The sequence below is a fragment of the Typha angustifolia genome, chromosome 13 (assembly GCF_048772165.1).
Source record: "Typha angustifolia cultivar Huaian chromosome 13, ASM4877216v1, whole genome shotgun sequence".
In the NCBI taxonomy this organism is placed as follows: Eukaryota; Viridiplantae; Streptophyta; class Magnoliopsida; order Poales; family Typhaceae; genus Typha; species Typha angustifolia.
The window spans coordinates 16,706,842-16,731,711 of record NC_133251.1 but is presented as its reverse complement, the minus strand read 5'-3'; the positions used below and the strand labels follow the sequence as shown (position 1 = coordinate 16,731,711).

General features: G+C 37.5%; 4 protein-coding genes across 10 annotated transcripts; all 4 read left to right on the top strand.

The window, feature by feature from the left end:
* The first annotated feature begins 1,841 nt into the window (after window positions 1-1,841).
* Window positions 1,842-8,278, top strand: LOC140773153 (phosphoenolpyruvate carboxylase 2). The gene is made up of 10 exons (XM_073115559.1): window positions 1,842-2,238; window positions 2,618-3,009; window positions 3,483-3,567; window positions 3,720-3,942; window positions 4,064-4,167; window positions 4,247-4,334; window positions 5,167-5,321; window positions 5,535-6,533; window positions 6,935-7,321; window positions 7,821-8,278. The coding sequence occupies exons 1-10, from the start codon at window positions 2,071-2,073 to the stop codon at window positions 8,115-8,117; spliced, it is 2,898 nt and encodes a 965-aa protein (XP_072971660.1). The 5' UTR covers window positions 1,842-2,070; the 3' UTR covers window positions 8,118-8,278.
* A 432-nt stretch (window positions 8,279-8,710) lies between these two features.
* LOC140774091 (bifunctional riboflavin kinase/FMN phosphatase-like) lies at window positions 8,711-12,391 on the top strand. Of its 2 annotated transcripts, none has more exons than XM_073116940.1 (10): window positions 8,711-8,952; window positions 9,050-9,236; window positions 9,513-9,643; window positions 10,027-10,099; window positions 10,186-10,251; window positions 10,725-10,879; window positions 10,966-11,064; window positions 11,260-11,399; window positions 11,769-11,858; window positions 12,044-12,391. In XM_073116940.1, the coding sequence occupies exons 1-10, from the start codon at window positions 8,892-8,894 to the stop codon at window positions 12,152-12,154; spliced, it is 1,113 nt and encodes a 370-aa protein (XP_072973041.1). In that variant the 5' UTR covers window positions 8,711-8,891; the 3' UTR covers window positions 12,155-12,391. The 2 variants fall into 2 exon arrangements, with proteins under 2 accessions (XP_072973041.1, XP_072973042.1); XM_073116941.1 differs by having other exon boundaries at window positions 8,726-8,952; window positions 10,030-10,099; window positions 12,044-12,390.
* A 2,147-nt stretch (window positions 12,392-14,538) lies between these two features.
* Window positions 14,539-18,179, top strand: LOC140773571 (ubiquitin-conjugating enzyme E2 36-like). The gene is made up of 8 exons (XM_073116197.1): window positions 14,539-14,718; window positions 14,862-14,889; window positions 14,989-15,075; window positions 16,035-16,093; window positions 17,137-17,178; window positions 17,260-17,333; window positions 17,666-17,763; window positions 17,876-18,179. Exons 1-8 carry the CDS (start codon window positions 14,683-14,685, stop codon window positions 17,911-17,913), a joined length of 462 nt encoding a protein of 153 aa, XP_072972298.1. The 5' UTR covers window positions 14,539-14,682; the 3' UTR covers window positions 17,914-18,179.
* A 1,660-nt stretch (window positions 18,180-19,839) lies between these two features.
* LOC140773569 (interactor of constitutive active ROPs 4-like) lies at window positions 19,840-24,644 on the top strand. Of its 6 annotated transcripts, none has more exons than XM_073116196.1 (4): window positions 19,840-20,160; window positions 23,093-23,156; window positions 23,262-23,400; window positions 23,478-24,644. In XM_073116196.1, the coding sequence occupies exons 2-4, from the start codon at window positions 23,149-23,151 to the stop codon at window positions 24,375-24,377; spliced, it is 1,047 nt and encodes a 348-aa protein (XP_072972297.1). In that variant the 5' UTR covers window positions 19,840-20,160; window positions 23,093-23,148; the 3' UTR covers window positions 24,378-24,644. The 6 variants fall into 6 exon arrangements, with proteins under 6 accessions (XP_072972297.1, XP_072972294.1, XP_072972295.1 ...); XM_073116193.1 differs by having other exon boundaries at window positions 19,844-20,160; window positions 23,093-23,162; XM_073116194.1 differs by lacking the exon at window positions 19,840-20,160 and adding an exon at window positions 22,095-22,268.
* The last annotated feature ends 226 nt before the right edge of the window (window positions 24,645-24,870 follow it).

Sequence of the window (24,870 nt, the reverse complement as noted above, 5' to 3'; positions counted from 1 at the left end):
CACATTGACCAATAATTCATTGAGAGGATGAGTGTGTGGTCATAGGCTCTAGTATTTATATATATATATATATATATATATATATAGGAGGCTATCTTTGAAACTTTGATTTGTTATTTGGACTCACTCTCTCTCTTCCTCCTCTGTATATATTTCTCTGTTTCTTTGCATGTGGAAAGCTCTTCAAAGTTCAAAGTCTCACCTTCATAGAATAATTTCTCCCTTGGAATGCATGCAATACTTTTATTTTTTTTTTTTTTTTTTAGACTATCATGAATTAAATAAAAGAGTTAGTTTTTCTTCAACATATATGAATAAATCAAATATTAAAAAAAAAATTATAATGAAACTAAATCAGCTATAATAATAACTCATCAAAATCATATTACTTAAGCATAAAATAGCTCCAATAATTTATATCCTACAAATACGAATACATTTAATAATCTTTTATTATATATATGATAGTGTAATTACTACAATAAATAGTAATTAATTCAATGTATTAAGATGGGCTCCACTATTATCATATTATGGACAGAATTCAATTCTGTTCCTATAAGTCTGGGAATGTCGCCCTTTTAAAATTTCTATATCACATTATAAGCATCCATGATATTATCTTTAATACTTGATGCTTAAGTATATATATATTTATATATCTTAGTCAATAAATTAGGAGAATATCCTTATCATTCAACACAAACTAAAGTTAAAATGAGCAAAAATGACCTCATATACGTATTTTTCTTGGAACTGGAAGTCAAAAGAATGATCTGTGCACTTGCGGAAATAAAACAAAGGTGAGAGAAAGAAAAGAATGGTCCCCAAATTGACATTAGCCTCATATATTTTCAAAGAACATTAAAAAAAAAAGGCTCACTGAAGATAATGACTCTCTAAAATAATAGTAGAGAGTTTAGAAAAGTATTATAGGAGATAACTGTAACACAGTAGTAATAGAAGGTTATGTCTCATGGTTAGTTTATGATTACTTGATGAGCTCTTTAATGGAATGCATTATGAAAGTTAGAGATAAGTGGATGAGAAATTGGCTTGGGTTTGTAGTTTAATGGCAAGAGGGAATCTTATGATTCCTTTTTTAATTAAAGTTATAAAGTTTATAACTAATGCTCCAATTTAACTCTATAAAGCCACCCAACTGTATTATAACTAGGCCACCACTAAACCAACCATTAAAAAGAAAAAGAAAAAGAAAAAGAGAAGGTAGCCTAATTTTTAGGTAAATTGCAGCAATTTTTTTTAATTTTCTAATAAGTAGAAGTAGAACCCCTATTTATCAAATTATAAATTTATGTTTTTTTTCTTTATTAATTTAGACTAATTTATCTTTTTAATCTCAATGCGCACATTGTTAAAAATTAGAACGTATAGTTCGTATAAGTGATTCGTATAAATTATATAAGGGATGCGTAACATTTTTTTTTTAATATAGTTTTGATGCATATAAATTACATAAGTAATACTTGACTTTTTTTTAATCTTGATACGCATGTTTTTAAATATTAGAGTGTATATTTTGTATAGTCAGTACGTAAAAATTATATAGGTGATGCGTGACGTTTTTATGACGTGATAGTATTTTTTATAAATTGCTCCTAATTTTTATAAAAACAAAGTAAAATTTCTTTGTTTAAGGTAACAAAAGGATAATAAAAATCAAAAGAATAATCCCTTGTTAAACCAAATGTCAAAATTTATTTCCAAAAGGGGAGGAGAGGTGAGAAAGGAAGGAGATCAAGGTGAAAAAGGAGAAACTTGAAGCAGACTCCAAATTTATTGGGGATCAAATTTGGGATATTCCATTTCCATCACCACAACTCTCTCTCTCACACACACACAGTCTCTCTCCAATCTTCATACATTGTATCTGAAGAGAGAGAGAGAAAGAGAGAGGAGAGAGCAGCTTTCTTTTATAAATAGTACCCCCAAAGCCTCCCCATCTTCGTCCAGAATCTGAAAAACCTTAACTACTTCTCTCAATTGTCGCCTTTTTAGCTTCTGGATTTTGGTCTGTTGTCGTCGGAGGCGGAGTGGATTGTTGTTGAGATGGCTCGGAACGCGGTGGAGAAGTTGGCGTCGATCGACGCGCAGCTCCGGCTCCTTGCGCCGGGGAAGGTGTCAGAGGACGATAAGTTGGTGGAGTACGATGCGCTTCTATTGGATCGCTTCCTTGACATCCTCCAGGACTTGCACGGGGAGGACATCAGAGAGACGGTACTTTAATCCGCTTCTCTTTCCTTTTTTTTTTTTGTTTAATATGTTTGGAAACTCGATCGGTTTATGGATCTGAGTGATGCACATCGCGGCAATGCTTGAGAATTAGGGGGTCTCATGCTTGGACTCTCACCTTTGTTGTTTGATCCTTCCATTTGATCGATTAGTTGTTTGTTATTTTGAGCCGATAGCCTATTGATGTCTATTTGAGAACTTCTTTAGTTTGCTTTGCATAACTTAGGATAATCTCCGCATGGCTAGACGTTGACATATATATGTTCTGAGAGATTGATCGCTGATTGAATTTAGCTCTTTTAGTATGCTCAATATGGAAGGAAAACAATAGAATTTATTTTGCTATTCAATATTATATCTTTAGGTTCAAGAGTGCTATGAGTTATCTGCGGAATACGAAGGAAATCACGATTCCAAGAAACTGGACGAGCTTGGGAGCGTGCTGACAAGTTTGGATCCTGGTGATTCAATTGTGGTCGCGAAATCATTCTCGCACATGCTTAACTTGGCCAACTTGGCTGAGGAGGTTCAGATCGCATTTCGCAGGAGAATCAAGCTGAAGAAGGGTGATTTTATAGATGAGAATTCAGCGGCTACTGAATCAGACATTGAAGAGACCCTTAAGAGGCTTGTTGTGCAGCTGAAGAAGTCACCAGAGGAGATTTTTGATGCTTTAAAGAACCAGACTGTTGACCTGGTTTTGACTGCTCATCCTACTCAGTCGGTCAGGAGGTCGCTGCTTCAGAAGCATGCAAGGTGTGTTTCCCAATAATTGCTTCTGTTGACTAATGTAAATAGCTGTCTGGAATATAAGTTGTGACTTGTATTTGGTCCGTCGCTATAGTAGTATGCATATGCTTGCTGTATATTCTTGGAATATCCCCCTGTTGACTTTTTGGCATGTTAAAAGAGCTCATTTCTTGTCGTTTTGACTCCCCAATCCTTCATCGGAGTAAACTAATTCTAAAGTTTTTCCTTTTTTGGTAAGTAACATTGTTTCCTCACATACTGAAGTAAGTTAGAGCCATTTATTGATCATAATTGGCAACATGATTATTTCTTTTACTTTTTATCATGGCCACCTGTTGACAATGAATAATTTTCTTTGTTCCCTCCAGAGTTCCTTGCAGTGTTATTATTTGATGCATAGAACTTATTGTAATATGAGTTATTTGGAGTAGGATGTCCCTGTATTTTTATGTTTGATCAATTCTTTTTTTTTTGTCCAGGATAAGGAACTGTTTGGCACAGTTATATGCCAAGGACATTACTCCTGATGACAAGCAGGAACTTGATGAGGCTCTTCAGAGGGAGGTAAATTTCATATTTCATCACCATCTGGTAACTTATTGTTGGTCATTGTATAGCTTGCAAAAGGATTTTTTTTTTGTCCTGCTTCAGAAATCCATTTTTATCACTTTTTTAAATCTGCTTACTAAATTCCAGTTTTCTGATGTCTTCTGCAGATTCAAGCTGCCTTTAGAACTGATGAAATCCGAAGAACACCTCCAACTCCTCAGGATGAAATGCGTGCTGGGATGAGCTACTTCCATGAGACAATATGGAAGGGTGTTCCAAAGTTCTTGCGTCGGGTTGATACAGCTTTGAAGAACATTGGAATAAATGAGCGTGTGCCTTACAATGCCCCTCTTATTCAGTTTTCTTCTTGGATGGGTGGGGACCGTGATGGTATGTGATGTCTTCTGCAGATTCAGTGCATTTCTCTGATGATTTCCTATTTCACTAGATCAACTTGTATGAAGAGAGGAGTTGCCTCCACTAAATTTAGTCTAACACTTGGTGCATACAGGTAATCCTCGAGTAACGCCAGAGGTAACAAGGGATGTATGCTTGTTGGCTAGAATGATGGCTGCAAACTTGTACTATTCACAGATAGAGGATTTAATGTTTGAGGTACTAAATGTTTCTCATTTTTTCAGAAGGCAGTTTTTATACAGATGCAGGTTGTTGATATCATTTCAAATCTTTGTAGTTGTCTATGTGGCGTTGCAGCGATGAGCTTCGAGTGAGAGCAGATGAACTGCACTGCTCCTCAAAGAAAGATGCGAAACACTATATTGGTACATTAATATCTAGTTTTCTGTAAATTTGATTCTTAATGCATGCCAGCATGTCACTATGCCTTAAGCTTTAGATTGAACACATGTCATTCACATGCTTTAATTGAGGAGGCATATATTATAAATTTATAACCTCTTCCATGTTATCTTACCTCGTCATGGAACTTTCACTCTTTTCTGCCTTGGAAGGAGTACCTGCAATCTAGCTGAAACACCTTATAGAGAATTATCGTGAATTTAAGATATACCAGCTACTGGAGGCCTGTAGAAGTTAGAACTCAAAATCTAGATACTGGCATGTAATTGTGAGGCATCTGAAATATACATTGGTGGTGCTTCTTTATAGATAATATGTGTGATTTAGCATATCTAGATGCAATTTGGTTTTAGACCACAAGTAACTTGTGTATTCAACCTTGTGGCTTATTCATCTGAACTCAGAATTCACATCAGAGCAGAAGGTGAAACAAGTGAGTGTTCATGTATTTCCATCAGTTCTTATTGAATTTACCCTGACTTCTATTAGACAAGGTAATTATCATGAGAGGTGAAAAGATAGATAACAGGAAAATCCATATGTTATTTCACATTTAAAATGATCCTGCAATTTGAAGGCAGTTAACTGCATATATGACTGGTTTTGCCTGTCAAATGCACATCCTGGCCTAATATTAACAATTTTTTGTAAATTTATGTGTTCCAAAAATGCTTATATCTGGTCTTCATGCTATTGTATGATTGTATCCTTATGTGGATTAGTTATGATTTATTATAACAGTCATTGGTTAGAATGCGCTTTCATAGCCCTAATATATGTGTCTTTCTATTGAAGAGTTCTGGAAACAAGTTCCTCCAAATGAGCCTTATCGCGTCATACTTAGTGATGTGAGAGATAAGCTGTACAGCACACGTGAGCGATCCCGTCATTTGCTATCAAATGGCTACTCTGACATTCCGGAGGAAGCAACTTTCACTAATGTTGAACAGGTATATGATGGAGCTCCAAATGAAGTTTCTTCTGAAAATTATTTTATTTTTCAATCTTCCAAGCCATTTGAGATCATCATAAATCTTTGTGCTGAATTTATATTCACATCATCTGTGAAAAATAAACTACTAAAACCGAACTTGGTCTTGAAAAATAGCATTGTTCCTTTCCATATTTGTATTGTAATACAATTGAGATGACTTTTCTTGCAGTTCCTGGAGCCCCTTGAGCTGTGTTACAGATCGCTTTGTGCTTGTGGTGATAGGACTATTGCTGATGGAAGCCTTCTTGACTTTTTGCGCCAAGTATCTACATTTAGCTTGTCTCTTGTAAGACTTGATATTAGGCAAGAATCTGACCGGCACACTGATGTTATTGATGCCATAACTAAGCACTTAGAAATAGGATCATACCGTGAATGGTCTGAGGAACAGCGTCAAGAATGGCTGCTAGCTGAACTTAATGGAAAACGCCCATTATTTGGTCCTGACCTCCCCAAAACTGAGGAAATTGCTGACGTTTTAGACACGTTCCATGTCCTAGCAGAACTTCCTTCTGATAACTTTGGTGCATATATAATTTCTATGGCAACAGCTCCTTCAGATGTTCTGGCTGTTGAGCTGTTGCAGCGTGAGTGCCATGTGAAAAACCCACTTAGGGTTGTGCCACTATTTGAGAAACTAGCAGATCTTGAGGCAGCCCCTGCAGCCTTAGCCAGACTCTTTTCAATAGACTGGTACAGGAACAGGATTAATGGGAAACAAGAAGTAATGATTGGATATTCAGATTCTGGAAAGGATGCTGGACGTCTTTCTGCAGCCTGGCAGTTATATAAAGCTCAAGAGGAGCTTGTAAAGGTTGCCAAGCAATTTGGAGTAAAATTAACAATGTTTCATGGACGCGGTGGGACAGTTGGAAGAGGAGGTGGTCCCACTCATCTTGCTATATTATCTCAGCCACCAGAAACAGTCCATGGATCACTTCGGGTTACTGTTCAAGGTGAAGTTATTGAGCAATCTTTTGGAGAGGAACACTTGTGCTTCAGAACACTTCAACGTTTCACAGCTGCTACTCTTGAACACGGCATGCATCCTCCAATTCCTCCAAAACCAGAATGGCGTGCTTTGTTGGATGAGATGGCTGTTGTGGCCACAAAGGAATACCGGTCGATTGTCTTTCAAGAACCTCGTTTCGTTGAGTATTTCCGCCTAGTAAGTCCCTTGCTAATTTACAATGCAATTCAGTAGCATACTAGGTGTTATTTCTTTTAATATAACTATGCAATTCAGTAGCATACTACATTTAGCAGTTATTTCTTTTAATATAACTACGAAGGATTTTTTTCCTCTAATAAACATTGATTTTCTGCTGGAATTTCTCATATCTTTCAAGTAATTTTTTTTTCTTCTCAATTCTTCATGCAGCTACCACTTTTTTCCACGACAAAATGTAAAATAATTTGGAAACTGTTGAGTTTTTTAATACATCCATCGAAATCTAGTTAATTTATCGGCATCATGATCATCTAATATTTCTCCTAATACTTATCATGGTCATATGAAATAGATTGACAAATAAATGATGTTATTAAACATTGGTTTGCATGATATAGGCGACGCCAGAGATGGAGTATGGTAGGATGAATATTGGAAGTAGACCATCAAAACGAAAGCCAAGTGGGGGCATTGAGTCATTACGTGCAATCCCTTGGATTTTTGCATGGACGCAGACTCGTTTTCACCTTCCTGTGTGGCTTGGCTTTGGTGCAGCATTCAAGCATGTCATGGAAAAAGATATCAGGAACCTTCATACTCTTCAAGAGATGTACAATGAATGGCCATTTTTCAGGGTCACAATCGACTTGGTTGAGATGGTTTTTGCCAAGGGAGATCCTGGGATAGCTTCTTTATATGACAAACTGCTAGTTTCTGAAGATTTATGGTCATTTGGTGAGCGACTGAGGACCGACTACGAAGAAACCAAGCGTCTTCTTCTTCAGGTGATTTTCTTTTTCCATCTGAACATTTATTTTCTAGTGAAAATATTGAGGAATTTTATATGATCTCAGTGATAATGGACTGTAAGATTTAGGCTGTATATATCGTAGTTTTAAAAATGTTTTCTTGTGCGTAAAAGTCCCTCTTTTGTCTTGCTACTTTTAACTTTTCTTGCTTGAGCAGTACTATATGTTACAAAAATCTATCTTCTTCTATAAGTGCAACATTTAAACTTCTATACCTAGACTATTTACGTGTAAATTGGAAATAGGTCCTAACCAATTGTATTCTACACTTGTTGGTATTAACTTTATGCTCATGATGGATTCTTTGCCATTTTTGTCCTCAACCATCATGCTAGTTGCTTGCAAGGCAACACGGATGGCTTCTGTAGATTCATACTAGTGTTAAAAGGTTGTCTATTTTCTGTTCCTGGTGCACTACTTACTCTTTGCTAAATTATACACTCACCATTAGATACTGTCATGCTTCGGTATTTAGGTTGCTGGCCATAAGAATCTTCTGGAAGGCGATCCTTACTTGAAACAGAGACTGCGGCTCCGTGATGCTTACATAACCACGCTGAATGCCTGCCAAGCTTACACACTGAAACGGATCAGAGACCCCAGTTACCATGTACAGCTCAGACCTCATCTGTCGAAGGACATAATGGACTCTAGCAAGCCAGCTGCGGAACTTGTGAAGCTGAATCCCACAAGCGAGTATGCCCCAGGCCTGGAGGATACCCTCATTCTAACCATGAAGGGTATTGCTGCTGGCATGCAGAATACCGGCTAGGGAGGGTGTTTTGCTATGTATTTGCGTCCTCTATAAACAGAACTTGTGTTATTTCTACGAACATCTTATGAGTAGTAGTACTTATGCAGCTACCCTTGTTGAGGTGATCTGTGGCTCTGTAGCCTCAGTATAAATAAAGAGAAAGAAGCAATGTTTTGGAATTGCTAGTCTTCTAAAGTACAAAATTATCTTAGAGTATCTTATTCTTCTCCAATTTCTTGTCTGTTTGAAAAGTTCGCTCAAGCGCTTTGGATCTATACCTGCTATTCTTTCGGTTATAGTAGTGCTGTCTATGATATCGGTAGGATAAGTAATCAGGTTTAATATTCTTTTGGATGCAATGAGTCTTATACTGGCATTATACTATTGAATAAAGTTATCCTATTCCGTTGCCAATACCGATGCATATTCTCGGATAATATGAACCATCGGAAATCGAACACGGTATACCGAATACTTATTAATTCGCCCCCTTGAATAGCATATCCGGGGGAACCAAACGAGCGAAGAATAAGGCGCAGGCCCCTATCCCATTCCCACACTGGCCGTTGCGCGGTGACGGGAACTCCGGATCGAAGACTCGGGAAATAAGAAGAGAGAATAAACCCCTACACATTCCTCTCTCTCTCTCCCCCCCCCCCCCCCCCCAATGGCGTTGGATTCCCGGCAACTTGCACCTTCCTCTCGCCGCCGATACGATTCCAATTTCCCTCGTCTTAAATACCCGCCTCCTCTCCCTCCCTCTTTCCCGCGTTACCTTCCGCTCTTGTTGCAATGGAGGGGGCTCGTGTTTCCGCCGTCATTCTCGATTTGGATGGAACCCTTTTGGACACCGGTACTGAACTCATCTGGTCCTTAATTCTTTTGGGTGTTTCTTGGATTTGGTTTTTATATGTTGGATTAACTTGATTGTTGGTCTTTTGGGGGTTTAGAGAGGGCAACTCGGGGAATCCTGAAGGAATTCCTGGCCAAGCATGGGAAGGTCCTGGATGCGGAGAAAGAGGAGAAGAGGCTGGGGCAGATGCACAAGGAGTCGGCGGCCGCCATTGTTAAGGATTATGAGCTCCCGATGACTGCTGCCGAGTTCTCTGAGGCCATCATGCCTATGTATGAGGAAAGGTGGAGTTTTTATCCTCAATAAGATTTTAAATTGTTGCAGTTCAATTTTGTTTGTTTCTTGGTACGAACCATTGTTTTGAAGTAGGACACGGGGCTTTAATGACAACGTAATAATTTGACAACATTATTTTATCATTGGTAGTTAATGGATGAATTTAATAATAACAAGGATAACAATCTTTAGTCCCAAATGATTTATTGTGGCTAATCCAAAAGAGTGTACTAGTTGTCTATAGAATTCTATCGGTGCTAATGGTAGGTTTTATGTTTCTCTAGGTGGCCACAAGCAAAGGCACTTCCAGGTGTTAATCGCCTGATCAGACATCTTCACAAGCATGGGATTCCACTGGCACTTGCCTCAAACTCCATAAGGAACAATATAGAGACAAAGATATCACACCAAAAGGGTTGCTCTCCTATCTCTATTGATTTATATATTTATTTTTTCTAAAAAGAACTTTATTGCGTTTCCTATCTCCATTGAATAGCTTAATGCTTTTACATTATCATATCTTGCTGGTTTTGGAGATAAATCTAGCCATTCTAATATGTCCTTATATTGTAATTAAATTGCTGGTCTACTGCTGATTTAGTTGTAATTGTGTAAATCGGGTCACCAACAGATGTAGTCTACTGCACCATTGCCCTTCACTACATTGGTCTAGTTAATATAAAATAATGGTAGTATCACAGTTCCAATATCCACTATATGGTTCGTATATTATGTGATTTGATCAACTCTGTAATATCTTTTTTGCTTATGTGATGTTTCCTACGACATGGTCATTAGCAGGCTGGAAGGATTCCTTTTCTGTTATTCTTGGTGGAGATGATGTCAAACATGGAAAACCTTTCCCTGACATGTGAGCATCTTTAGCTCATTTACCTAAACAACTGCAATCATCTTGAATATGCTATTGTAACATTGCTTCTTACTATATGTTTCCAGATTCCTTGAGGCAGCAAAGAGACTTGGTGTAGATGCATCATCCTGCTTGGTAATAGAAGATTCACTGTAAGTACAACTAACATGCAACTTTTTTTATCAGAAAGATCAAGATTTCCCATTGTTAAAATGGCTCAGAGCCTTTATCCTATGAGAACATTATCAAATACCTGATGCTATTAGTAATTTAGTACCATAAGTTATCAGAGTCTTGACCACTTGCGTATGGGGCTTAGTTGATATACTCAGAGCTTAAGTATTTCTAATGCACACAAGTCAGACATGATTATCATATATCTAGATTCACGTGGGGCCATGGGGGCCGTCTTATTGTTCGGGTTTGATACTTAAAAGTAATATATTAATTAAATGAAGGCCCTATTTCTGACATTATAGAATCTGGAAATTAAGTGTTGAAGTATTTCTACCTGTAGATTGGACAAACAGTAGAAGTGAAAACTACTATATTAGTTGCAAATGGAGACTTATATTTTCAGATTCTTTTTTTAATGTAAAGTCTAGATTTATGTCTTTTATTATAGGGTTGGTGTTAGAGCTGCCAAGGCTGCTGGGGCGAAGGTGGTTGCTGTTCCATCACTCCGAAATCAAGATGAATATTATTCAATAGCAAATTCTGTGCTTCACTCACTCTTAGATTTTCAGCCAGAATCATGGGGTCTTCCAGCATTTGAAGATTGTACTTTCTATTCCGAACTTGTTAGGCTTGTCACTTTGATTTTCTTAGCCTGGAAGGTATGATGTATGATTGTCTTTTTGTTGCAGGGGTTCAAAATGCATTGCCTATTGAACCATTGTGTATTAGGGACCTGATTGCTGACGTAGTTTCTTGTGGTGATCTATCACTACTCAACATTACCACAGGTCAGATTGCTACTTCTTTAACTAGGATATTTTTAGACATTTTTGGATTTTGCAATGTAAAGCAATACTATATCGATAGGACATTTTTGGGGGTTTGCAAATGCAATGCAATACTATATTGACTCTACAGTGCTCAAGGACTTTTAAGGCTCTAAATCTTTCTTTTTCTGATTTTTCATTTGCACAAACAAACAGATGATTGTTCATATGAATCTATCCCTGATCAAGTATCAGGAGTATTCTTCGGTTGGGCCAATGTGGAACTTCATGGAACCTTTAAGGCGGTGGTAAGCATTGGATGGGACCTTTCTTTGGGCATTGCTAAGAGAATGATGGTTAGTATCATATAAACAGTTTCTGACCAGCTGGTCAGTTATTTCCATCAACTGTTTCTATTGCATTATATACATTAGCTGATACTTTTGCTTGACAATTTGCTTCCTTTCCTGTAGAGAAGTTTCTCTTAACTTGTTCCACATTATTATTCACATATTTTGCCTTGAAAGTTTAGTGCTATCTTAGAATCACTACTTTGATTTTTCGAGAAAGAAGAACAATTGATTACTTTTTGGCAATTAGTAGTACATGCAAAAAGAGATGCATCCATCTTCTAAGAAGAATGGATGATGTTAAGCTTACAGAATATGGATTGTGGTCAGCCAGAGAGGTCTTTGTCACTAATTACTTCTGTAATCCTCTTGCAGCAGCCAAGTTTTCTTGGTCATATCAACAACTTCAAGAGAGAAAGGATGCACCTGCTGCTTGTAGGGTATATCAGGAAGCTCGAACATGAGGTATTGAGAAATCATTGTGATCAGGATAAAGATAATAACCTTTTTTTATTGTCCTTATCTGGAAAATGCCTCCCAAAGCTGCTATTTCGAGCATAAAACATATACTAAATCTCATCATCTGGAGTCACTGAGATTGTATTAGTTTTAGTCAGAAGGTACTAGCTAAACTGATGCACTTATTGCAGGATAACATATCAGATGCTTTAAAAGTATCTGAAGAAGATGAGAGCATTGGATGTGCTGCATTGGATCTCCCAACCTTCTGTCATCATGCAAGCAGCTCTCCCTTTGCATAAGCAGTGTTAGAAGATCAAGACGACACATGATTCAACGACAGTTATAATTCAGCTTTCAAGGATTGATAATAATGAACAAGGCAACTTATGCCATTCTTTGGTTTCAGATTCTGAGAACCTTTTGCTAGTTCCATTTCAGATCTGTTTTAATAAAAGCATATATGAACATGCAACTATCAGCTAATAGATATGTATTCTCTTCTCGCTCTTTTTGTGATTGCCATGTGATGTGATATAAAATACCTAGTGATTTCTAATAGTTCTCTGCTAGTGAGGATTAAGAAGAGATGCTAAAAATTGAGTTTGGAAAACAGATATTATATTTTTCCTTGTTCGTTTGTATTTGTAGGATTAAACTGCTATTTTGTTCTAAAATTAAGCTAAAATGATGTTTGAAATATAATGAAATGGTCACCGATTCAAGGAGCGGAGACAGAGAATAAGAGAATCCGAAGAGATGATAATTATTTTAGATATCTTCTTACGCAAAATAACCTGCATGGCATATCAGCAAAATATTTGTTGAATAAGCACTCCAAAATAATGGAACATAATTTTTTAACATTGGAATTCAAATTTTATCTACAAATTTTAAAACTTGTCTCATTATCTATAAACTTCTGTTAAGATGTGCATAATTTTAACCCCCCTTGACTAACTTATGTAGGAGGATTAATACCCTTTATTTAAGTCAAGCTTATGATCTATTCCTCATACTTAAAATTCTCTTTTCCTTCTCATCCCTCTTTCATTTTTTACATCAACTCTATAAAAGTAATAGAATAATTGCAAAAGAAATTTTATGGTAAGAAATTGTTATAACTGCGGCCATAGATGATGATCCCTCATCCTCTGTTTTTTAAATTGCTTATATCTTGTTTCCGTCCTCTGTTTTCTAAATAGTTAAAACTAAACTCAAATGACTCAAATTTCTCCTCAAGGTTTTTTTTTTTTTAACTATTTAAGATCTGCACATCGATCAGAATACTCAAATAAATATGTTGTATGCTACAAATTTGTTTACAAAATTAAGTGAATTACAAACTTTTAAGTCCACGTGGATGTCATTTGTAAGATAATTTGTACACTATATATAAATTGTTGTCTAAGTTATTTAATGTAATTATTTTTCTCTACGGGCGGTTTAAGATACGTGTTGCAAATAATAAATTTATATAAGTAGCTCACTGAGTAAGTTTGTTGAATAAAATTATTATCTCCTAATGTGAACTCGAGTGTGCTTATATGATAGCTATACTATCATGTTGTCATAGACCTAGAGGTGAAAACGGATCGGATAGTGCTCAACCCATATCCGGATCCGTATTTTTAGTTCGGATACGGATTCGGATATGGATATTGGACGGATAGCAAAATTTAAAACCATATCTTAACTAAACAGATACAGATAATTTTTGGATAAAGGATCGATCTTAAACGGATATTGATTAAATTTAAAATAATTATAATATTTTATTTAAATATAATTAACACAAAATTATTAAGAGTTTTACAACAAATAATTTTTTTATGTCAAATATATAAAATTAGAGAAATTAATCTCGATAAATAATATATAATGTATTATTAGTAATAATATTAATACTTACCATTTAAATAAGCAAACTAAAAACTATAAGTCATTTAGAAAAATATGCGGGTAAACGGATATCCGATATCCGTATCCGAATCCGAAAAATTTATCCGACCCGTATCCGAATTTTTTTCAAAAATTCTCTGTGTATCCGAATCCGATTCGAATAGAAATTTTTTATCCGAATTCGATCCGAGTCGAGTTAGATAGCGGGTCGGGTCGGAGTTAATCTGACCAGTTTTCACCCCTAGACTCAATCTTTTTGATCGATTTGTTAGTCCGTGCAGCATTCCACTTTTGTAAAGTAAGTCTCGAAGTATAAATAGTATAGAAGTTAAAAAAAAAGAAATTTCAATAACTTAAATATGAGCTTTTATTGTCAAGTTTCTACTTCTATATTATTTATTTAACTTTAAATTTATTAAAATGCTTACACCCTTATATAGACAAAAAAAACTTAACTACTAAGATTTATATCTTTTCTAGATATTTAAAAGACTAAAGATAAGATTAAGAGTAATTATTCTTATCTATCCAACAATAAATAGAGTAGGCTTGTCCACCAATGAATAAGCTCAAGTCTTACCTAATAACTATAGTCTAAATATATTATTACATCGCTTATGCCCTATGACATCCTTAATACTTCAATTTTGACCAAAATTTTAATATTGCATCGTAATACTCACTAGAAGTCACTTAATTCTATAAATAAGTAGACTAGAAGTCACCTAATTCTGTAAATAAATTTAAAACTTATTTGGGAACAATGTTTGGTGAGCGGACCTAGAACGGTAAAAAAAACTCCCGTCCTCTGCTTGGGCCGCTTGGCGGCTTACGATCACTCTCTCTTCGCCTTTCTCCTCTCTCCTTTCCTCTCTCGGAAGGCAAAGCACCGAATCCAAGAAAGCGAGAAACCCTAGGCTCCGATCCAATGGCCAACAGCAATCTTCCCCGACGAATCATCAAGGTAACAGCCCCTCGATCGGAACGAGCTGCACCGCGGATTTCTTGCTCGATCTTGTTCGCGTTCTTGATCTCTTTGTTTGGATTGATCTGATTCTGGTTTGTTTCGTTTTTTTTTTCTTCTTCTTTTTCGTTTGATTTGGGTAGGAGACGCAGCGGCTCCTGAGCGAACCAGGTAATTTGTTGCCTTCTTCTTCGGTTTTGGATTAGAATCTTGACGGTGGGCTTTTTAGGGTTTTGGTTTGATAGATTGGAGGTGATTGTTGTGTTGCAGCTCCGGGTATCAGCGCGTCGCCGTCGGAGGAGAACATGCGTTATTTCAATGTGATGATTCTTGGCCCTTCGCAGTCACCTTACGAAGGTGAACTTGATATTAATGACATTGTTTTCTCATGTTGAGATCTGTTGTAGTTTGTAAATATTGGCTTAAGATGTTGCATTCCTGGTAAACTATCTAATCTGAGATGCATGTTAGGAGTTGTGAGGATCGTTGTAGCACTAAGGGTTTCTTCTTGACAACATGTCAACATGCTCCAATGAGTGTCATATTTACTTATGTCTCGTTGCATGTCCAATGACCATTAGAAAGAAAGAAACATTAGGAAGCAGTAGTATTGGTGATAGCATTTTCTTTTCGGTTGATAATATAGTTTGTGTAGAAATTCTCTTGTATATGGAGGAAGCTAGTGCTGTTGTGTACTTGACCGCATCGTTATAGCAGCCTTTTAATGCTGATATGCAATATGCTTGCGTGAAGTATAATATGCCTTTCATAACATCTTAGTTTCTCATAAATAGCAGCTCATTTCAACCATTGGTACGACAGATCCTTCCCTGGTTCTTTAGACTTCCTCGTACAAATTACAACCTTTTTATGAATTCTTTTAAGGTTATCAACTTTTAGCTTTCATGTAAGAATGATGTAAAAGGATTAGACTAGTAAATGTATATCTTGCATCTTGGAGGAAACTCTTTTTTACTAAATTAAAGACTATGTGGTTTTGGCTTGGAAAACTCTTTTGTTCATTTACCGCTCCTTACATTTGTATTATGCTCTCTCCTTTATGCATGTCCTTATCACCATTTTGATTCTCATTCGTGCTTTTCTGCATTTAATATGTGGATAATCTGTTATAATTTGAGTTGACAAACATGTCTTATTTCACGTTCATCTTGGTGTTAAGATGTCATATTTTTGATAGGTCTACAATTTTTCTACAGTTCAGTTTTACACAACTTTGTTTAATCTTGTCTTCTAATATTTGTTCACACTTCACATGAAGTATCTTGTTTATTTGTATTGCTTATGTATTTGGGTAGGAGGAGTTTTCAAGCTTGAGTTGTTCTTGCCTGAAGAATATCCAATGGCTGCGCCAAAGGTACACTGTCAATAGATATCATGGTGATCATAACTATATTATTATTTCATCTTTGTGGCATGGGAGAGGTACTATTCTATTTTGGGTTAATATGCAGTAAAAGATGATCAGTAGCATCAGGATTCTTATTGTTGCTAAAAGTTTCACATTTGTATGCACAGATATCAATAGATCATTTCTGAATTATGGTGTTCTTCATACGTGCTTCCCTTTTTTCTGGTTAAAATACATGCTTCCTTGGAGCACTCTTAGAGTGATAATTTGTACCTTCAAAATTAATAACTATCATTATTTTTTCTTAACTTTTTAGGGTCAGCAAGCTTTATACTTGATTTGTTTCTGTGATCGAGTATCAATTGCATGTCATATTGGCCTTTAGCTTCTTGAATGTTTGTATTAGTTTAAGATTGTCGCTGAAGGACTTTTTTTTTCCCACTTAATTGTTACTTCTGATGGAGATACTCAAAGATTGCCTGGTTCATTATTTTATTCATTTCCTTGAAGTCCAATTCTTTTGTTTGATGTAATATTTTTTCCATTAGTTGTCCTTTTGACTTTGAACAAACTCTTAAATCAGATAAAGTATGGTGGAATTTGTGAGAATGGACACTTAAGTTCTCTCTTATTTGCAACAAAATGACATTTTCCTATAAATCTTCTGGAGCATCCAAGAAGTTGTAATTTGCACCAAACTCTGATATTTTTGCAGAAACATGTGCAATTTTCAGTTTGACTTTGATGTGCTAAAAGGACCCTATGAGTTTGATCCAAGAATAGTAATTATGCCATTTTCTTTATGAGTTAGCATTTGAGCCTTGTGGAAGTGTTGTTCACTTGTTTGAGTTTGTGTTGTCTTTGTAGCTCATTATCAAGATCTTACTTTGGACTTGCCTTTTGTCTAGTCAACTGTGTTTTTCTCTTTGTTTCTAGGCCTCCTACTACCCTGCCACTGGGCATAGAGGATTAGTTATATTACTTCGTCTGGTTATTCACATTTCTATCAACCTATCAATGCATTTTGCTTTTGGTTGTAACTGAAACAGGTCCGCTTTCTTACCAAAATTTACCATCCGAACATTGACAAGGCAAGCAAATTATATTTTCTTATGTTACTTTTTTGAGGAGATCCAAGTTTGACTCAGACAGTTGAATTTTTCTTTTTATAGCTTGGAAGAATTTGCCTTGATATTCTGAAGGATAAGTGGAGCCCTGCCCTCCAGATTCGAACAGTCCTTTTGAGGTAACAATGATTATTTCCTTTATGCTGATCCCGAAATATTGCACTAAATGCAATTTCAGAAAAGAATAGTTTTCTTTCTTTTTCTGTATAGTTCTCCTTTTGTTGTCCATAACCACTTGTTCCAATTCTTTCAATCAATCTTATTGCTGTACCATTTTTTCTGCTTCATTCTTTCACAGTGAAAATGTCTTGAGTTTATAAAGTAATAATATGAACATTGGCGTGTCTTCAGCTTGTATCTTTCTATATCATTACTTGCTGGCTTACTGACTTTTTTCTTCATCGTTTCCTAACAATTATGAATTTATTATTAGTAATAATGTTTTTTTTAGTATTCAAGCACTTCTCAGTGCTCCAAATCCAGATGACCCTCTCTCTGATAACATTGCAAAGCACTGGAAGACCAATGAAGCAGAGGCTGTAGAAACAGGTAAAGGGAATGAGTTGGCCTTGCTGTTCTAATGTCAATTATCACATTAGATAGCAGTTTCCTATCTTTCTGGCCCTTCTAATTTTCTTGTTACTTTTTCTGGATGATGCAGCAAAGGAATGGACCCGCCTCTATGCCAGTGGCGTGTGATGAGCTAATGACAGATGTCGTGCGTGTAATAATCTGTCTTACTATGGGAGTATATTCAACCATTGCTTGATAAGACTGAAGTGAAAGTGTTGGATCTTCAAACTGTGAAGGTTTAATCCTTTCAGGCTGTCCTGTTATTACCTAAATGAATGTATATTACTTTATTTTGCTGTAAGGCACCTTCTCTTAACCTGTATCAGTAGTTGAAGTTGATGTTACTCTACCCTCTGTCTGAGTACAAAAGAATTCAAATCTCTTTAGTAGCATTGGGAGTGTTTTGCCATCTTAAATTGTGGAAATGGGAGGTGATGCTTTGTCTTTCATTTGCATCACTATGGCTTCTTCATCATGGTAACACAGCGGTTCGGACAGATGGTTCAGTTGTGAACCTAGTATTTCGAATGTCTTGGGTTTTGGTGCCTCATAGTGGTTTGTTAACTATTGTGATGTGGATAGGTTTGTATCAGATGGTTTGTGATTCTGGTGCTGCTCGTAAGTCATAGCTTTTGGTGCTTGTAAGTGTAGAAAGGTTCCTGATGCTGTCAATACTTTTTACCGCTGATTGCAGCTCTATCAACCAAGTTCTGTTTTTCTGGAAAGATTAAGGACCTGCATTAGAAGTGGGCCTTACTGTACTAATGTTCCCAAGGAATTATTTTCTCCAACCTTGATGTGGAATCTTATTGATTCAATTCAGTACTCGTTGTGCAGACTCATGAAATGAACCCAAGGGGATCTGCATCTTAGGAGAAACTGTCCAGCTGTTGTGTTGTACAAGTATGTAAGTGATCCATCATTACCTTTTGATTTCATCTAGGCTTGGCTATCTTATCACACAACTATTACACATTATTTCTCGAGATATCACTAAGCATCATTGCCTAAGCTCACTCTGAAGTTCTATATAGATATCATGACAGGATTGCTAAAAAATACAGCACTCTACCTGTAATAGAAGTGGTTCTGCATATTATCTTCTATTATCTTCCTTTCTTACTTTAAGTATCATTTGAGCTGCTGATATGATGAACTTGCTTGACATTTTGATGGAAGGAAAAATACCTATGGAGGAGGTGATGATGTTGTTGTATTGACACCTGACAGCCGGAGGTATAGTGTGTTAATAACAAGACATTTATGATCATGATCTAAAGTTTCCCCTAAGATCCAACAGATTGGGGATTTGATACAATAAGTTCATTAGATGCCGCGCTAAAACTCTATAATGCTCCACTATTATGTCAATATGAGGTGGATCGTGAAGATTAAACTCCAGATCTCTGAGTTGCAGATTATCAGAACGGCGATTTTTCATTTTGAAGGTTTTATATCTGCTGACTATATTTTTCCTGAGAATTTGGGGTGCAACTGAATACTGATTGCATTGGATAAATCTTCTTTTATGAACTTAGTCGTCATCTGCTTCTTTCTTTGTACTTCGGATATTTATTGTATTCTTCAGTTGTGTTGGTTTCTTTACCAATGATAAAATGGAATCGAGGTGGTCCCAGATGATCTTCATATGGTAATGGTATGCATCTAATTTTGACACAACTTTTCTTGTCACTAAGTGCAGCTTAAAATCTGTTACAGGTCTTGGATATTGGTTAAAGATCATGATTTAAGTTTTTATGGATGGTTTACAGCTACTTCAAAGGTCCTAGTAGAGCAGCGTGGTAATCTTTTAAAATGGTTTCAATAGAATTTGTGATTGAAATAGTCTCTGTCTTCTTTAATGTTAGTAATGGTTTATGGTAGGAGTATACAACAGGACAAGCCTAGAAATTGCCAATATACCTTTTTAACGGTAGGGAATATGACATTGGGTAGTACTAACATTTGAATGCTTTCATGTGCATTATTAGATGCTGAACACTAGGGTAGAGTAGATAATATTCTAGAGATCTACTCACACCTGGAGAAACAACAATAGGCAATTCTGCAGTTGGTAGCAACGTGGCTATCATTTCGTCGTCGATGTGATTGACATTTGTTTTGCATCAACCATAAATCATTTTCTTACTACTATTTACATTTATTGATTATTTACTGATATCTATCCTCTAGGCCTAGATCTTGCTGTTCCCTTCTTATATCCTTTTTCCCCCTTTCATCTGATGATTGGCAATTGTTACATATAAACGAAGCTCATTAAACCAAGGTATCGTGAGATGATGCAGCTAATATCTTGAGAAGTCCGAGGAAGGTGCAATCGCCCGGTTCTTCAGTTTTCTAGGCTACCTCAAGGTCAGTTGATTTCATGACTTTCCCTTTTTAAAAATTGTCTTATAAGAGGCCTTTATTACACGTCTTTTACACAATTCTTGAAAACGAAAAGAAGCTGTGGCCATCGTTGCCTTTTCTTTGCCTAGGAAGTAGGAGTTGATGTAGTTCCTGAGGTGATTTTTCTCAAATGTGATGATGAACATAGACTCTGTTTACCAAACCTACCAGCTAAGAAAGTTCCATTACAACCTAACACCACTTTCTCTGACTAATAAACTAGATACCAAAGGGAAAGAACTTGTGAGTTCATCAGAAACATTACCCCAACTGATTTAAGGATGAAACTTTTCTCAGTTGTGTGTTGATGTCATGAGTTAGTGGAGTTGTTGACCTCTCCATAGTTATTGAATAGCTTAGTTGGGGGGTTGTTGTAGAATGAACAGTGTGCCCACATGCAGTGCTTGTCTTCATGGTGGATTCTTCACCACCAACGTGCATTTGTTATGGGCCCCTTCCTTTTGCTTCCATATTCAAAAGTGGATGGAAGCAGAGAGAAAGAGAGAGACACTCAGCTACACTATCACTGTGCTAGTTAGGGCTTTAACAAGAATTGCATGGCACATGGCTCTTAAGAAGAAAAGTTGGTAGATTTAATTGGTCCAGCCTATTCACAGATATCTTGTCGGTTGCCATATAGAAGCTTCTCTCCCTTGGGGGATAGAATCTTAGCATTCTTGAACATTTATATTTAAGGTGGTACTAACTTATGGGGACCAAATTCATAGTTTCATCTTACCATTATATGGTTTACCCTTGTCGTGTAAGTTTCATCTGAAGAATCTATGTTTATAGTTTCTTCTTTTGGATGTAACTTCGCTCTGGTTGTGTCAAAATAATTTAATGCAATCCTTGTCAAATTTTTTAGGCGTTGGACTTAGATGTAGATGAATCAAAAATATCAAGGAGAGACCTTTTGAATTAGAATTCAATGTGCACTCCCTTGCCGCATTAAAAGAGCTGACCAAAAAAACACTACCAGGGTTTTGGAACACCAGCTCAAATTGCAAGCAAAAGAAGGTAGAGATCTCCTATTTATTTGATTTTATTTACTTAGGACCACTACATTTTGAATCTTCTCCTTGGCGACTTTGAACTGCTGATTTCATTACAAAAACATTCGTTCCATTTGCCATTCTCATCAACATGTCACATAACTCATTAGCAATTTTTTATTTTCCGCATTGAAAGAAATTCCTGCAGTCGTAGCTGCAGTGGATCTGCACCCCCCCCTTTTTTTTTAAAGTATTTGGCATCCTTTTCTTGTGGTCACCCTTTTGCCTCCTCTGCCTCTGAGCCCACGTCTCATCTGACTTACCTCTCTGGGGCCTGACCCATCCCCCATCATCCAGCCTTTAACATTAAGACAGCAAAATTCCTTTAGGGTCCACCGTAACGTCCTCCGTAATATTATTGTCTGTAATTAGAACATTTTTGTATGTTACCCTTTTATTAAGATCGTAAAGATGCCATGTTATTGTATGTTACCCTTTTATTAGTGATGGATAATAAGTAGCACTGCCCCTTTTAAAAGATTGCATGCAGACAAGGCGTGATCACTCGAAGATATGCCAACCTTGTTCCGTATTCTCACTTTGATAAAGGCTACGAGAGTGATATGATTAAAAAGATTGTTAGCTTTCCAAGGAGATAAGCAGCAGAGATTGTTTAGAGTCATAGAGAACCATTGGAGATCCATCCCTCTGTCCCTTTAGGCTTTTGACTCCCTTTCCAAAGCAACCATGGCCCTCCTCTCCACATACTGTTTCCCTCCTAGCTGCAGACATGGTTACAATTATTTCAATCACAACCACACATCATTTTCATCTCTCTCTCTCTCTCTCTCTCTCTCTCTCTCTCTCTCTATATATATATATATGTACATGAACAATATCACTATCCCCTTACTATATAAAAGAGCTTTTCTCTGTCCTCCCTCAAAGCTTGTGTTCCTCTGTCATCTCTCTACCATTTCCGAGGGGATTTAGTGAGCTTGGTGAGCAGTGCTATCGAGAGAGACTATACTACTATACCAAGTTTGAGGTTGTGTAGTTTGGGAGATTCATCTGCAGGTAAATTTTGGTGGCTCTCTTTGTCACAATTTATTTCCGTAGATGTTTTCTCGTTAATGCGGATCTTTTTAAATGCCAAAAATAAATATTTATTGCTCACAAAAGGAATGTTTTGGTGTGTTACTAATGAAGATATTATGATTCATTGGGGGTTTTTTTTTTTTTTTTTTTTGCCTGGTAATTTTCAGCGTAGAGAAATCTAAAAAGGACATCCTCATTAAGAGTAATATTTAGGCAATCATAGTACAACGCGTAGTGGTAAGCTTTATTATCGCATTAAATGAATATTTTGAGCACTAGTAAGACTAAATGGACTACATCTTGAATGCCACCCCATCGCCCTTGTAAACAAAGCATTTTGATTCTTGAGTGAGAGGAAGGGGGAACATCCATGTGGATGTTGATGATCCAGTCCATCCATAAGAGTTAAGAAATACACGATTAGATTATCAATAGTCAAATAGAGTTTGCCAGGGTCGGATTTCGTGTACCCAGCTTGCAGGAATTGACTGCGCCTGGTCTTCTTTTAACTCTTTCACAGCCAATCAATGGCTAACCTGTACCTTTAAATGTAAGAAATTCGTGCTATCCTGGAGGCAGACGATCGAACCACCGCTCCCAACGTCCACTTGGTCAGAACGTTGTTACCCAGTAGCTCTCTCTCTCTCTCTCTCTCTCTCTCGAGTTTTGAAATTTGAATTTATTTTTGAATCGTGGGGGTATCCCCATGCCAATATATGTATATATATATAATATAATATATACACTATTTCCAGCTTCATCTCGTCCATCCTCACACCAACTTGGTTGTCCATCTGATCCAGGCGAACTGCAACATCTCTAGAGTGGGGGAACGAAAGCCTCATACTCATCAAATCCAATGCCGAGGTCGAGGTGAATTCTATAAATGATTTGTTCAGATCCTTGTATCGCTGTTGATCTTTGTAGGGCTCATAATTTTGTTCTTTCTATTGCTTGATTGGCCAAAAGCAGAGGCTCTGAGTTGCCGCAGCGGCAATCTCCACGTGTGCCGCTCCATTTGAAGACCTCCGCTTTATCGGATCCCAACGGCGTCAACCACCGTAGCCCGAGGCCGGACGATCGCCGCTCCCCTCGTAGTCCTCTCCACGAGGTAGGTTAAAGGTGGCCATTTTTACGCAGTGCATTTGAAGTCAACCTTTAAGAATAAAGGTGGGATCTTTCGTGTAGAAAAAGCGCAGCGGTACAAAGGTCGCGGACTTGGAGACGAAGCTAGGAAAAGCGCAGGAGGAGCTCAAGAAGCTGAGGGACCAATTGGTCTCTGCGGAGTCCGCGAAGAAGGATGCGCAGGTCGCGCTCGATGAGGCCAAGAAGAGGATTTCCACCGTTAAACCTGTTGCGGCGGCTGTGGAAGTAGAGGAGCTCGAAGAGTGTATAACCCAAGAGTCGGACAAGCCGAAGCCGGGGGAGGAGAGCGTGAATTCTCCGGCTACCGATGTCTTCGAAGTGGTGGTACCAGTCGAGTCCGAGAGCAGGGAGAGCGAGACTAATGGCAGCGTCAATTGTGTCAAGGGAGAAGACGAAATTGAGGCGAAAGAAGAGGAAGAGACAAAGAAGATGGTCGACGAAACAGAGGAGGAGAAAGACAGCAGAGAGGTGTTTGATCTGAAGGCGAAGATATCAGATATGGAGAAGGAGATGGGAACTCTCAAAGCAGAGAATGCAGAACTTAAAAAAAAATCCGAGGAGGCGGTAGCTGCAGCAAGAGCAAAGCAGGAGGAGATTGAGGGGGAATTAAGATCGAGCCGGGAGAATTCGCTGCGGCTGGGCCAGGAACTGGAGGCCGCGGAGGGGGAGAAGGAGGCAATGCAAGCGGAATTGAGGCGGCTGAGGGTGCAAACAGAGCAGTGGAGGAAGGCTGCAGAGGCGGCGGCAGCGGCTCTGGGGGATGGCGTGGGAATCGGAGCCCGGCGGGTGGCGGGGCGATGCGGGTCAATGGACAAACACCTCGTGGGGTATGGATGGATGGGGGAGGAGGAAGAGGAAGAGATGGTGGGCGGAGGGAAGAGGAGGAGCCCCGGGATTCGAATGCTGGGAGACTTATGGAAGAAGAAGGGGCAGCATAAATAGTGAAGTAAACTTGCTTGAGGACTTGAGGAGACTATGGATGACCATCTTCTACATTAGTTTGCTATGCTTATGTTTATGTTATGGTGTTTGTTATTGTTCTTGTTAATGAAACAACCAAGCTGTTTTGGTCTTCTCTGGATGGATGAAGAAGCTGGTGTAAGTTACTACTAATTATCTAAGTGAGCATCTATATCTATCTATAAAAGCCTTTAGCTCATGGATTCTGAGTGATTGAAAGTATATATATATACATATGCACTTGGTTTAGGATCTCTTTTGATGCATGAGATGCTCTTCTTCTGTTTATAATGTTTCAGTGTTTGATCTTAGTTCAACTTAGTCAACAGCCAGTTAAAAAGGTGAGGAACTCCTTAGTTTTTATTACCCAATGGAAACTGTCCAGTTTCTGTCTCCATGTACATGTATTGATGGAGCCGCAGACTGGGAGTCTGGAAAAGGCTGGGTTGGATTGCAGGCGACTGAGCTCAGTAAT

Excerpts from the sequence above, each read along its gene's own strand:
- LOC140773153 (XM_073115559.1), top strand. The coding sequence starts at position 2,071 with ATGGCTCGGAACGCGGTGGAGAAGTTGGCGTCGATCGACGCGCAGCTC. Across the intron at positions 4,335-5,166 it reads AGATGCGAAACACTATATTG|AGTTCTGGAAACAAGTTCCT; the intron begins GTACATTAATAT and ends TTTCTATTGAAG. Across the intron at positions 7,322-7,820 it reads CCAAGCGTCTTCTTCTTCAG|GTTGCTGGCCATAAGAATCT; the intron begins GTGATTTTCTTT and ends TTCGGTATTTAG.
- LOC140774091 (XM_073116940.1), top strand. The coding sequence starts at position 8,892 with ATGGAGGGGGCTCGTGTTTCCGCCGTCATTCTCGATTTGGATGGAACC. Across the intron at positions 9,237-9,512 it reads ATGCCTATGTATGAGGAAAG|GTGGCCACAAGCAAAGGCAC; the intron begins GTGGAGTTTTTA and ends ATGTTTCTCTAG. Across the intron at positions 11,065-11,259 it reads ACTACTCAACATTACCACAG|ATGATTGTTCATATGAATCT; the intron begins GTCAGATTGCTA and ends ACAAACAAACAG.
- LOC140773571 (XM_073116197.1), top strand. The coding sequence starts at position 14,683 with ATGGCCAACAGCAATCTTCCCCGACGAATCATCAAG. Across the intron at positions 14,719-14,861 it reads TTCCCCGACGAATCATCAAG|GAGACGCAGCGGCTCCTGAG; the intron begins GTAACAGCCCCT and ends TGATTTGGGTAG. Across the intron at positions 17,179-17,259 it reads ACCATCCGAACATTGACAAG|CTTGGAAGAATTTGCCTTGA; the intron begins GCAAGCAAATTA and ends TTCTTTTTATAG.
- LOC140773569 (XM_073116193.1), top strand. Across the intron at positions 23,401-23,477 it reads CTCGTAGTCCTCTCCACGAG|AAAAAGCGCAGCGGTACAAA; the intron begins GTAGGTTAAAGG and ends TCTTTCGTGTAG.